This window comes from Homarus americanus, unplaced genomic scaffold (assembly GCF_018991925.1).
Source record: "Homarus americanus isolate GMGI-L3 unplaced genomic scaffold, GMGI_Hamer_2.0 scaffold48354, whole genome shotgun sequence".
In the NCBI taxonomy this organism is placed as follows: domain Eukaryota; kingdom Metazoa; phylum Arthropoda; class Malacostraca; order Decapoda; family Nephropidae; genus Homarus; species Homarus americanus.
In genome coordinates this window covers 3,551,750-3,565,905 of record NW_024723833.1, presented here as the reverse complement: position 1 = coordinate 3,565,905, position 14,156 = coordinate 3,551,750, and the positions used below count along the sequence as shown (strand labels likewise).

General features: G+C 38.2%; 1 protein-coding gene across 3 annotated transcripts; it reads right to left on the bottom strand.

Moving 5' to 3' along the window:
- Positions 1 to 667: 667 nt before the first annotated feature.
- Positions 668 to 12,267, bottom strand: LOC121863754 (zinc finger protein OZF-like). 3 transcript variants are annotated; one of them, XM_042362523.1, is made up of 3 exons: positions 12,000 to 12,267; positions 9,158 to 9,331; positions 668 to 3,755 (listed from the first exon to the last, which is right to left on the bottom strand). In XM_042362523.1, exon 3 carries the CDS (start codon positions 2,964 to 2,966, stop codon positions 1,488 to 1,490), a length of 1,479 nt encoding a protein of 492 aa, XP_042218457.1. In that variant the 5' UTR covers positions 2,967 to 3,755; positions 9,158 to 9,331; positions 12,000 to 12,267; the 3' UTR covers positions 668 to 1,487. The 3 variants fall into 3 exon arrangements, with proteins under 3 accessions (XP_042218457.1, XP_042218458.1, XP_042218456.1); XM_042362524.1 differs by lacking the exon at positions 9,158 to 9,331 and having other exon boundaries at positions 668 to 2,658; positions 2,743 to 3,755; XM_042362522.1 differs by lacking the exon at positions 9,158 to 9,331.
- Positions 12,268 to 14,156: the final 1,889 nt, after the last annotated feature.

Here is a 14,156-nt window from a genome sequence, read left to right as displayed (position 1 = left end):
CAAGGAAAAGCAACATTCATCCCAAGGAAAGTCAGTGAAGAATTCTCGCAAGGATTGCCAGCTTGCCCTCCGTATATTTGTACAGTACGGTATACTGTACTGGTTAACAATCTGTACGAGAAGTGAGATGGACATGAAGAGACTCTAAGATCTATGTTTTAATACTGTATGTGACTTGAGGCCTTCTGGGGTAAGATACTGTGACATACTATACTCTTCTTTGATCTTGGGGAGTTTCAGAAGAGGAGCAATGGCTCACTTCTACACTCACTGCACATTTGTGTCGAAGATGTCACTTGTCTGCTGACCAATGTCTTTAATGGGCTGAAGAGGAAGGATATCACTTTTAACTTACACACTGAGGGAAGGAATGAACGAAATGATCTTGTCCTTATACAAACTTCAAAACAATTTCTCATATTTTGTTGTGCAGTTTCCTTAAATTTCAATGAAGATGTAGGTGTGGCCTCAGACATCTTGCAAATAACCCTCAATAAACACATTCATAATTCAAGGTTTAATTTCTTTCACAAGGTTAATCGTAAAAAGTATCACCAAAGAACAGTGACTTAATGGGGATTTTTCTTTATTACTCGACCGGTCTTAATGACACCCAGAATAAAGGTACCAGTTATAGCTCTGGAAATAAACCAAGAGAAACAACCTCTTAGAATTGTTTATTTATTCCTATAACCCAGCACAATGGGCCATGATGCCCATTTCATAAAGCTCATATTTTAGTTTTTTACTCAATTTCTTACACTGGAGTTGTATCACTTGTAAATCTCCCTCGCCATCAACCAAAGACAAAGATCTACAGGTACACTCTGTTATGATCAACATGCAGACACAAACTGCATATTGATGGGACAATGATTTTACAGCAGTTTACCCTCTGGAATATATTTGATTCTGGAGGAAAACTTTAATAGCACAGGTACTGTAGTATTTTACTTCTATACATAATAAAAGGGATTAACAATAGCAAACAATTTATCATGACATCAGTGAACCATTAGATGGCAATACATTTGCAAATAAAAGGCAACAAAGAGCTATACAGCCTCTGAATAAAGTTGAATACTGTACTGAACTGTACCTGCCTTAATAAATAGTGTACAATACAGTACAGTAGTTGTAATACCAATCCAGTATTGCCAGTGAGAAGGATGAAACCTTGTCCACAGTGATGAATGACCAACCTGTGCTACACTGAGTCATTCTGTACTCTCAATACTGTAGTCACTATTTACATACACCAAAACACAAAAATAGGAGTTCCTTATCTTTATCAGGAGTTAACAAGAAATCTTGAATATAATGATCATATCCTTGAGGAATTAATAGAGTGAATCAATAACAGTACAATGTTTTTAAAGTCAAAAGAAAGAACCAATAACTGCTGGTCAACACACAGTCCTGAGCACTGAGTTACACTGACCAGTACATCATTTTTCTCACATTTCTAATGATAAACTACACAGTCGTCAGGAGTTTGCTTCAGTCTTCACTTCCAAAGGATCACTTTCTATTTGTATTGAATTTGTATAATATTCTACCATATCATCTTCAGTCTTCACAAAACACAAATGTTCTGAAGGGGACACAGCTGAATACTCTATACTGTCATGTTCTGTTTTGACTGAACCAACACAGTCTGGAGGAGGTTCTGAATATACATCAGTACTTTTCTGTATTTCTTTAGGTTTTATGATATATTTCTTCCGAGTTCTATCGACGGTGGCGGTGGCTTGACACGGTGATGTCGGCCCAGAACTTCCAGCCAAGTTAACAATACCATGCTTAATCAGATGTTCATCTAATTCACACTTTTCCACAAAAGTTTTCCCACATATATTACATCCAAAAGGTCTGTCATGAAAATGATACAGTCGCTTATGATTAGTTAACTTTGACTTCTGATAAAAGTTTTCTCCACATTCCAAACATTTGAATGGCCTGTCTCCTGTGTGTATTCGCATGTGTAAAATTAAGGTTGACTTCAGAGAGTATGATTTCCCACACTGATTACAGATATATGGTTTATGACCAGAGTGTAGGTTCATGTGTTCAGTTAACGATGATTTCTGGGTAAAGGTTTTCTTACACAAACTGCACTTCAAGGGTTTCTCTCGAACGTGTGTCCTCATATGAAGCTGGAGACTTGATCGACAGGAACAAGTTCTGCCACAAATATCACATTTGTTCAGTACATTAACATTCAGTGTATTGGTGTGGTCAACATCACTAAATGTCTCGTTTTTGTCATTCTCACTTGTAGGAGTCTTGTTGTCCCCAGTTGGACGGGCAGTTCCACACTCTCCTACATGACTTTTCCCACACTCCTTACAAGTGAAGGATCCATCACACAAATGATGTTGCCGATGATGATCAGTTAACTTAAACTTTTGATAAAAAGATTCTCCACACACTGCACACTTGAATGGCTTTTCACCAGTGTGTAGACTATTATGCAGGAATATTGCTGACTTCGTAGAAAAAGACTTTCCACACTCATTACATTTAAAAGGCTTATTGCTGGAATGTACAACTATGTGTTTACTTAAAGACGACTTTCTAGGAAATGTTTTCCCACATTCACAACAACTGTAGGGTCTATCAGGAGTATGTACTTTCATGTGCTGCATTAAGTTTGACCTGCGAGAAAATGTTTTGCCACATTCACAACAGTTGTAGGGTCTATCAGGAGTATGTACTTTCATGTGCTGCATTAAGTTTGACCTGTGAGAAAATGTTTTGCCACAAGCATTACAAGGGTGTATCAGACGAACACTCACCTGGCAACCCTGACTCGGCTGAATCATTGTATTTTTTACGTTTCCATCAATGTGAGTCTTAGAAGGCTTCTCATCTATGTGTGTCTTCATATGATCAGTTAGATAGGACTGGTAAGCAAAAACTCTTCCACATTCAGTACAAGAACAGTAAGATTTATTGTTTTCCATTTCTTATAATACTGTACTGTACAGTATTTAGGTCAAACTTATATTGAAACTTATAAACCCACAACACCGAGGCTAATTCTTGGTACGGGATACAAATATTAAGTTATGATACACACTGATGAGTCTCAATCCAGACAGTGTACCTGTATCATAATAATGAGGCAGCTTCTCACCCAGGTCTTGTATGAAGCATGGAATAATTTGGAGTCAACTCAAATAAGTCTTTTCATTATTGTTACGTCATCAACTAGTTTTTGCTTTATTCAAATTAAATATTTTTAGATATAAGAAAACCAACCTTGAAAAAAATAATTACTGTACTCAACTCAACTTACAGTATGTATGAAAATAAATTCCCTGAAAATATGTATAAATCTTATTGTTCTAAGTGGACAAGATAAACTTATTGCATAACATCTTTTGAGACCATGCTACTTGGAGAGCTACCAAAGAGTAATCACGGCTAACACACATGAATGAGTTAAGAACAACAGTACAACTCAACACCGACCTTATAATAACAAAAGGTGGAGAGCCATAAAGTATTTCATCCAACTGTTTCTACTGAGTAAATAAACTGAAGTAAATTATCTATTAACAGTTAAAGAAGACTTTGTGTTAGTACCAAACAGTAACTTATAGAATCAATATCTTCTCAAAAGTGTGACCAGTTGCTCAGTGACACCCTTTGTTCTCTGTCCTCTTTCTCCAATGTGTTATTGATGTCTTCAACTCCAGTCTTCACAACCAAGCTGATGGTCTTTCCTCTTGGTCTTAAGTCTCAATAATCTGAAGAGAGATAAAGGACTTATGAAAATATTTTTAACACATTCAATATTATCATACACTTTGTGTTTGGCTTAATCAAGATAATCAATTACTTATTATTTTAAAATATGAAGAACTGAAGAATGAATGAAATCAATTTTATGACCAAGAGCAAGAAAGAAGTGATCAGTGAGGCCCACACCACTAACATGCTACTGTACTGTACTGTACTGTACTGTCACAGGACCTTGAAAGTTGAATAAGATTTGCTATCCAAACAGACAAGGCTGTTTAATATTTTTCTTGTGAGTAGCATATTCTCGCCAAGTTGAACTAAGGTCAAATCATCAATTGAGTCCCATTGGATTCAGTGGTTGACTAAAGGACCAATGAGGCTTCAGGGTAGGGGATGACACCCGGCATAGAGCTCGTGTAATTCACATCCCTGCAGCCTTCTCAATTCCTGTTGGTTACTACATCAATTCCACCAAGGGTGAAGGATGGAGGGAATCCTGGTCAAGTGTTTCATTCCTGCAGTCACAGAACTGTATTTCATATTTGTTTTTAATTTATAACCTACTTTAAGTTATCAGTGACCCCAGGTGAGGTGTTACTATGTATGAGAATGTGTTTACAAAACTTATATGTCATGATTTTACTTTCAGAAGAATTCCTGGAGATTGTATAATGATGAACATTTTCTGCATGAATGAATTATCATTTTAAATTTCCATATGGTAATGGATGAATATAAGGAGACACTTCTCATTATATTTGACTTGTTCAGATAAACTGACCATAAACTCTGAGGGGTCCAGCAGGCAAGTGGATAAAGCACTTGCCTCCTGGTTCAGAACCACGGCACAGTAACCCTAATCTACCCCATAACTGTGAATATGGCAGTTAACTTTAAGTTGGGGAAAGTGAAGGTGGTCAAGTATGCTGCCGGCCACCTTGTGTACCGAGGCTTAATATTCAGTCTGTTAGATTTACACCATTTCTAATGAGCTATTGAGCCTATGGACGAGGTTCTTGCTACTACAGTATTTGTAAAAACTCATTTCCATGATTGTTACAATGAATTCTGTTTCACTTCAGAGCTACAAATGAAGTGATCTGTCCAAGTACAATACTGTATGGCAGCCACTGACCAGCCACCCACTGGAGGTGCTCACAGACAGTCCCTTTCCGTTGACTATCTGAGATAATAAATAACACTAACTAATAGATTTTTTTTTTTACAAAAAACAAACTTATACTGTAGTATTTGCAACAATTTCATATAGACTTTGAACATTCATGTTGAAAGCTGTAACACACTCAGGACAACAGCACTACAGTAAGTTCATTACATTCAATAACCCCGAAACTGTCCATCATGAAACTGCCTTGAACTTAAATGCATACGGACTATTTCCTTTATTAATGAATCAAAACACCGGAGGCACCACACATCTCAATACTCTAAAGTCATCATCATCTAACTTGACTAAACTTGTAGACTCTGAAGGATAAATATCTCCACATTGTATTTGACTATTTTTCTTCCTTGATATTTTTTCTATAAACTGAGGCAGATTCTGAATATTTATCAGTTTTTAATAAATGACCTCATGTTTTTTCTCTTTCAAATTTTTTTAACTGAATGACAACGCTCATCAAAAGAATACTTTTCCAAAAAGATCTTTCCACACTCATTTACAACCAAAGATTCTGTTACATGAATGATGAAGTTGTGTATGAAAGGTCAACCAAGGCTTCTTGAATATGGCTTTATCACAAGGCACACACTTGAATGGTTTGTCACCAGTGTGTGAATCAATAGGTATGACCTGTGTGTGAATGTGTTGCCACAGTCATCACAAATCTTTCAACTAACTCTGCCAACTTTGAGTGGTGATATCGGCCAAACAAGACTGATAACTAAGAACTTTTCCACATTTCTTTACATGGGTTTTCTCACTTTCACTGGAATAAAGTCATTTATAGTTGGTTAACTGTGACTTCTGATAAAGGCTTTTCCATATACAGTACTCAACAACTGTGTGGCCTCTCATCTGTGTGAAGAAGCATATCAACAATAAATACTGATTTTATTGATAACAAATTCCCGCAAGATTGCAGCTAAAAGGTTTATAACCTAAATGTACAGTCAAGGAAAAAACTCCTGTCAGTCCTCCGTCCCATCCATGAACTCTGAGACTCGTGAACCTGTTAATCCGTAAATCACACAGTGCACCATGTATGAACCCAACAACGGGTGGTGTCTCGGATTCACGGGTTCATGAGTCTCAGAGTTCATGGCATGGAGGAATGACAGGACTTTTTTCCATGACTACATTCATGTGTTTGGATAATAATGAGTTTCAAATAAATGCTTTTCCAAACTCACTATGTTTAAATGGTTTATCTGCAGTATGTATTCTCTTAAGCTGCATCAAGCTTGACTCAGAGTAAAAGATGTCGCTAAAATCATTACATTTGTTCAGTACGCGAACATCTGCTTGACAACTCTTGTCTAAATCTATCAACAGAATTTCTTAATTTTCATCAACATGAGGGTTACGAGGCTTCACTTCATTTTGGGTCATTTGGTCCATGAAGTAGGACACACAAGCAAACATTCTCCCACACTCAACACAAGAACAATAAGATTTACTGCTTTCCATTGTTCTCTTATGGCTAATAATTATTTTTCAAACATAAACCGACAACAATATTGAGCGAGATTCAAGGTAGTGCAAGAGATGAAAATAATGCAAGATAAAACTGGACGTAATTAGATATGGTAAAATCAGTTCTGACATTGATTAAGTTCAGAATTGACCCAAAATATTCCCAGAGTTTTTCTGTAATTCTTCTCTTAGCAATGTTGTGTAGCAAGGTGAGCAGCCAGTTCAGTACAGGGAGTTTTTTGGTATAAAACAAATCCAAAAAACTCGTCCTGATAAATTGTCAAAATAATGGAATTTTTTTGTTTCGTATAAAATGTAGTTCAGTGACACAAGACTTAAATAAGCACTAAATATCATACATAATACAATACAGTAAATAAAAAATACAGTAACACATAAATATTGTACAAAAAATAGTTTGGCTTTGTAAACGAAGCATCAGGAATTTAATACAACACAATACAGTAACTCATCTGGGGTTGAGTGTGGGATTTTATATATTTGTGTGGGTGTGTGTGTGGAGGGGGGGGGATTATTATTTTACGATGTGTTATTAACCCAGCAGTAAATGAAAATAAACATCATGGAAATTATGGTGAAATTGCATGCTTTTGTTTTAAGGGGAGCGTGGGACAGGAGGGGGAATTTTCTGCTCAGTCCAACCTTCTCTACCCAAAACATTCCCTTTCCACGCCCCATTTTTCTCATTTTATAGTTTTATACGTACAGTGGGGTATGCTATAACGAACGGATCCTACTACGAATATTTCTACAACGAACGGTTTTACCTATAAAATTGAGAATGCTATAACGAACGCAACTCCTACAACGAACGCAGATGAATACGGGACTATTTCGCCTGGCGCATGAATATTGTTGTACTGCGACCCACAACAAGAGCGTCAGGCGCCATCTTTGTCTCATTGTGTAGCCAGTGCACCACTGTTATTGTTGAAATTTCGTCTTTTGATGTGGAAATTCGCGTTATTTGTATAACTATTTTGTTATACAAGTATACAATTGTAACAATGAGTCGTCCAAAGCAAGTGAGAAAGCTAATAACCCTTGAAACTAAGAAAGAAATTATAAAGAAACGTGAGAATGGAAGAAGCATTGCGAAACTTAGTGATGAATATGGGATGGCTAAATCGACTATATGTACGATTTTGAAGAATAAAGAGGAGTTAAAAACTGTGCAAGTGGCTAAGGGAATCTTTAGACTTAGCAAAGCAAGTGTAATGTGATTGAAGAGATGGAAAATTTACTCTTAGTGTGGATAAAGGAGAAAGAAATGGCAGGTGGTAACATTAGTGAAGCTATAATTTGTGAGAAGGCCAGACAATTGTTTGAGGACCTTAAAGCCAAGACTCCCAGTGGAAGTGATAGTGATGTGCCAGTGTTTAGGGGTACCTGCATGCTGAATAACACTAAGGTAAGATAAAGTACCGTATTTTTTACATTTTCCACAGAATTTTTTCAGTGTTAAGTGGTTGTATTTGGGGGCCTGGAACGGATTAATCCTATAACGAACGAATGCTATAACGAACGAGGTTCTGGAACCAATTACGTTCGTTATAGCATACCCCACTGTATTATATTTTCTTTATTTCTAAGTCACATTAAAGCATTGTATTATAGTATTATATCTGAATATTTGAGATATTTGAGGAGAAGAGAGGTATATAGCCAATTGGTTTGGAATAGAGGGGTACAATACAGCATTACTGGTGTCTGAGGTACTTAACACAGACAGCCTCATTACCCTCCATTAACATTAGTAAAATTAATCTGTATTATCACTTGAACGATTCTTCGTGTTTTTATTAACGATGCTGAGAAACAGAATTCAAAAAAATCCTCAAGCAATTCTATTACCAGATAATACATGTACTATAAATATTCTTGATAAAAAGAAAACATGACGATCTTCAAGTTGAACGATATATAAAAATTTTCCTGGAGCTCACATCACAAAAACGGATCTCAGCCCAAGAGAGACGGATCTCAGCCCAAGAGAGACGGGTCTAATCCCTGGTGAGGTTTATCTCCCTGTATACGGGATTCCCTCCGTGATGAATAAAATCATCCAAAATTAAAAGTGACGTCCCCATAGTGAAGGGGTTAACTTGCTTTGGAATGCACTTCTGTACCCTAAGTAAAGCTAACCCTTCCTGCCTTAGAGATGCTAGCCGACAATATTTTGAGAAGAAGCATTAAGGGCCTCGGCTTTTCATAAAAAGTTAATTACTGTATAGGTATACTTTTCAAAATAAATATAACTATTGTACTATAATGTTAAATGTAATAAATAAAAACTTACAAATATATTTACAGATTTTACGCCAGGATCAAACATACTTGTCCACGCACCCGTCAGGCAGATTTGTTCTCGGGTACAAGTTAACACAATGACGCCCATCACTTCATCTATAATATTGGAGTCTTTTCTTCCTCAACCCTCATTATATCTTCTCAGTATTTTTATTTATGTATATACATTTTTTTTTTTTACGGGCATTAGCCCACCCGAGCGCAGGTCACTGACCCACATCAGGGCCTGGGGAGGGGGGCAAAAAAAATAATAATTACTCAAAATTAATAATCAATAAAATTTTAAATAAAAAATAAAAATAAAATGGTAAAAATAAAACTAATAATAATAATAATGATAATGATAATAATAATAACCGTAAATAAATACTAAAATGAAAAATCATATAAATCAAGAGTGAGAAACGATATACGTACAGTATGTATGTTGTGTTGTCAATAGTAAGAGAAACAATTGAGACCCAGCAATTGTGTGTAACTGAGGCAGAAAGTCAGATTAGCAACCTGGGACTTGGTCACAATTTTTGTGATGCCATATGGCAGCAGGGTCTACCATGCTGATGGCTCCTCTACTGCCTGGCTCATATTCATCTGGAATAAGAAATTATTGTAAATCCTGTTGTCAAATTGGTATGAGGTTAGCTTCCCACATCTTGCAGGTCACTCTTGAGGGTCTACCAATTAGATAAGAAGATCTACCGGGTAGTTTTGTCTAACAACAGTCTACTTCCTACAATATTTTAGCCAAGATTCTACTGAAAAAAAATTAATAAATAATAAAAATTAAACTATAATCATATATTCATACAAACTTCACAAGAACTAAATTCACATGTGTGCATTTTATGTATTGCTGCACCACTCAAAGTTCATTTATACCAAGATCAGGTCTGTTCCGACACAGCTGTACGTCAAATTTATCTTCTAACTTCCAACACTGAAATACTGTTACTAATAAAGGTACACTTCAGTAACCAGTCCTCCCTGTACAGTACAATCCTTTTTAAAGTGTGCTTTGTCATTCCCATTGGTTAATATACATTGTCATGGTCATAATGACAATTACGCTCCATGCCCACAAAACCTGTAAACCTTTTGGGTCTCCCAGTTGCAACATTCGTTCTCTAGCCTTAGCGTCCTTTTGAAACGTTGACGTTCGTGTCAACAAACTCAGTTTAGCGTCTGAAACTCCTCCACAAACAGGCTTCTCTCGGCCAAGAGCCTTTGTAGACTGGGACGACCTCCACACTAGTTTGGGAGATGGATGAAGACCAGTAAACTCGGGTAAATTCGTGAACGCGAGCGTCAAGAACTAACCACCTCCTCTGGGGCCCAGTCAACTGGCCCGCCGTTCACCTGTAGTGGAAGGACCAGGGATAGGTTCAGTGTCAACCTCTGATGCTTGTTCTTTCTATTTACACTGCGGGCACTCAACAGACGTGGGGAGAACACCGTGATTACATAGGAATTGGATAGTTTGATCATCTTTCTCGTAAAACTCAGCAAGAAACTTAAAATTATCATAGGAGCACGATTCACACCCAACCTCTACCACGGCCATTGTCACACTGGTCACTGGGATTGAAATCCTTCAAATCCGTACCTTGGCTTCTCCCTTTGAAAAAATTCAATTTTGATTGGTTGAAAAAAATTCGCATGATGAGATCGATACATCATTGATCACTACTGGAAGACGTCACGCATGTGTGATGTAAACACGCTCATAATTAGCTCGCTTTCATGATGATAACAACTCCTCACATAAACAAAGACTGAAAAGTACATAAAATCAATTGAATTCAATTGTGTCGCTATTATCCATTTCCGCCTGGTATATATGGGGTTCAAAATGCTCAGAATAGGGAGATCTAAATGTTTCAGTAGTTTATAACTTTGGGGCACGCTGTGTACTAAAGTACTAGAGTACTTCGTCTTCTCGGCGGTAATGGGGCGGTGACATCTCATTCCCGGATGTAAACGGCCAATCATATTGACTTATTTCAAAACACGAGTGTTTTGAAATAAGTCAATGTAATTTAGCAGCCGCACAGACAGGGCAACTGCTCTCATGTCCACAACAAACATAAAATTACACCACATCAACCACAACAATGTAAGTTCTTTCTGTTTAATATGCCACGGGTGGAAACCCTGGTTAGGTAAGGTTAGGTTTCTTTGGTTAGGTTGGTGAGGTCTTCTAACATTGGATAAACGTTTATATAAAAGCTGCGAACAACTTTGCCAGCAAAACCTTTTTTTTCCCTGCATGAATTTTGCTGCTTTTTTATTGGAGATAGTTTTTTTTTCTGGGGAAAAACAAAAAACTAATGTTTTCTAATCATGGTCAAACATTAGTTTTTTCAGATTTTCTGGAGAAATCAACATCCTCCAGTAAATAAAACAGCAAAATTTATGCAGGAAAAAAATGTTTTTGCTGGTTTTATGTACACAAATGAAGCACTAACCTAACCTCCCCTCCCCTCCCCCTGTAAGTGGATATGTAATGTAGTTAATATTTAACTTATCCTTGTTTAACCTAACCTAATGAAACCTGACCTAACTCCTTAACAGGGGGGCGGGGCCTCAACCTCCCCTGAGTTGTTATATAATGTTCTCAGTATTTAATTTATCCATATTTAACCTAACCTAACCCCCTTGAACAAACATCACATGACACGTAAGTCACCGAGACCACGCCCACGGCTCACCGACGGTATAATAGTATAAATTATAAAAGAGGAACACTTCCCCAGAGAACATTGTCACTAGCAATTAACAACAAAAATTATGGCGGAAAAGCAGTGTGTTCTTGCTAGAATCGTTGGCAGCATTAGTCTACACGTTAACCTAACATTGCTTCTGCAGCTAGTTTTTCTTATCAATTAAGATTAGGTTAGATTAAATTATAACTAAACCACTTTTAACACATCTGTACAAACTACAACAGTGTCCACTATAAAACACATAGAAATTGCGGCATTTTTATAATAATATTCTATTAAAACCATCAGCGGGTCAGTTGTCAATAATTACCCTTTTAAGAAACAGCAAGTATGTTGTGGCCTCTGACAAATTGACAAATAAAAACATCATTAAAATATACTGTATCTGACTGTGGTAAAAAATGAACCACTGACCATAACTATTAAGGTTTAACTCCTACTGTACTCCCCAGTGCTAAAATATGACAGGATACTTTAATGAAGTTTTGTTTTACTACTGTAGTTACAATGTTCCAAAGACACACACAGTGGCTTACTTGTTCATGGGCTGGTGTGGTCATGGTCCTGGTGTGTGTAGTCGTGGGCTGGTGTTATTGTGGGCTGGTAACTGCCTGGTATGGTCGTGGGCTGGTAGTTGCCTGGTATGGTCGTGGGCTGGTATGGTCGTGGGCTGGTAGTTGCCTGGTATGGTCGTGGGCTGGTATGGTCGTGGGCTGGTAGTTGCCTGGTATGGTCGTGGACTGGTAGTTGCCTGGTATGGTCGTGGACTGGTGGTTGCCTGGTATGGTCGTGGGCTGGTAGTTGCCTGAGCATGAGGTGGTGGGCTGGTGATTTGCCTGTGGTATGGTCGTGGGCTGGTAGTTGCCTGTGAGTATGGTCGTGGGCTGATGGTTGCCTGGTATGGTCGTGGGCTGGTGGTTGCCTGGCTATGGTCGTGGACTGGTGGTTGCCTGGTATGTGGTCGTGGGCTGTTAGTTGCCTGTGGTATGGTCATTGGGCTGGTAGTTGCCTGGTATGGTCGTGGTGTGAGTATGGTCGTGGGCTGGTAGTTGCCTGGTATGGTAGTTGCCTGGTATGGTCGTGGGCTGGTAGTTGCCTGGTATGGTCGAGGGCTGGTATGGTCGTGGGCTGATAGTTGCCTGGTATGGTCGTGGGCTGGTATGGTCGTGGGTGGTCGTCCTCCCCTGGTTGTTATTGGTTCTGAGGTAACATTATCTTCTTGTTCTTCTTCGTATTATTGTTGGTAATATTTTTTTCTTGGCTTTAAAACTTTTGTAACATTTACCAGTAAGTGATATGATAAATAATTATACTTGGTCATATTATTTTACTGTTTATTATTGGGGTCTGACTAATTACCCTAATGAAGCCTTAATGAAGTCAATTAATGGTCCTATATGAATAAATCGGGCTACTAATCACTTCTCGATTATTATTTGGTGTCATAAAGTCACAAAAAAATTGTTAAACTTAATTTAATCTGAGGTGTGTTAGGTTAGGTTAGGTACATGCACTCGATCTATTAACTCAGATTAAATTACGTTTTCCAATTTTTTTTTTACTTTATGACACCAAATAATAATCGAGAAGTGATTAGTAGTCCGATTTATTCATGTAGGACCATTATTTGACTTCATTGCGGCTACATTAGGGTAATTAGTCGGACCGTTTACCTGTTGTTGTACACCCGCTGAGCTCTGTGAATTGAATTTGAATTGAATTGAAACAGTTTATTTAGCCATAAAAACACAGACACAGAGTTGATAATAATAACAATATTAACATGGCTGACCCAGTTGAGAACCTGAACTCTCTTTGAGGCACCTGATATATACTATACATTTATCTCAAGGAAGTATTATGTAACATTTAGTATCATCTGGAATAGTACAATAGCATGGTGGTAATAAGAACATGTTACCACGGTTATCACTTCAATATTTATTTATTTTATTATTTATTATTTTTATGATTTTATTTATTTATACATACATACATACATACATACATACATACATATGTGTGTGTGTGTGTGAAACAGTATTATTATGCAATAAAATCACTGTGGGTGATATAATATAAGGATCATATGAAGGGTGTGGGGTATGAGATGTTTGGTTCACACTCAGGATGGGATGGAGAAAGGAAACTCAAGATGTGCTCTCTATATACATGTTGTATTGGATGTAATATGCAGCTTGGTGCTGGGAAGGCAGCATGGTTACAAGCATGATGTAGAGAGAGCTGGTTGGTGAGGACGCTCAGAGAAGGACAGCTTGTGGGTCGCCATGCTCGCCAGCGGGAGAGAGGACCGCCAGGCAGGCGGAGGTTCGAGGGAAGGCCGCCAGGCAGCAGCGGAGGAGGAGGTGTTGCTGGCTGCGGCTGTAGGTAGAGAGAGAGCGATCACCACGAGGTCAGGTCTTAAATAGCGGGGGTAGGCGTGGCTTAGCAGTTGACACCCCCGCTCCGTGGTGTATGGCGGCGCTGGTTGACCTGGACCACGAGGCATACACTGGGGAATTGGTGGGCTCGGCTAGGCCGCGACAAACAGCGTTTGTAGGGGAGAATTCCACTACAGATCCTCCCCCAAACTGCTCGGGGAGAATGTGATGGAATTACTACAACTTGCTGACTAATACTTTGCTAACGACACCAGCACGCCATACACGCGGAGTCAGCTGCTAAGCCCACAC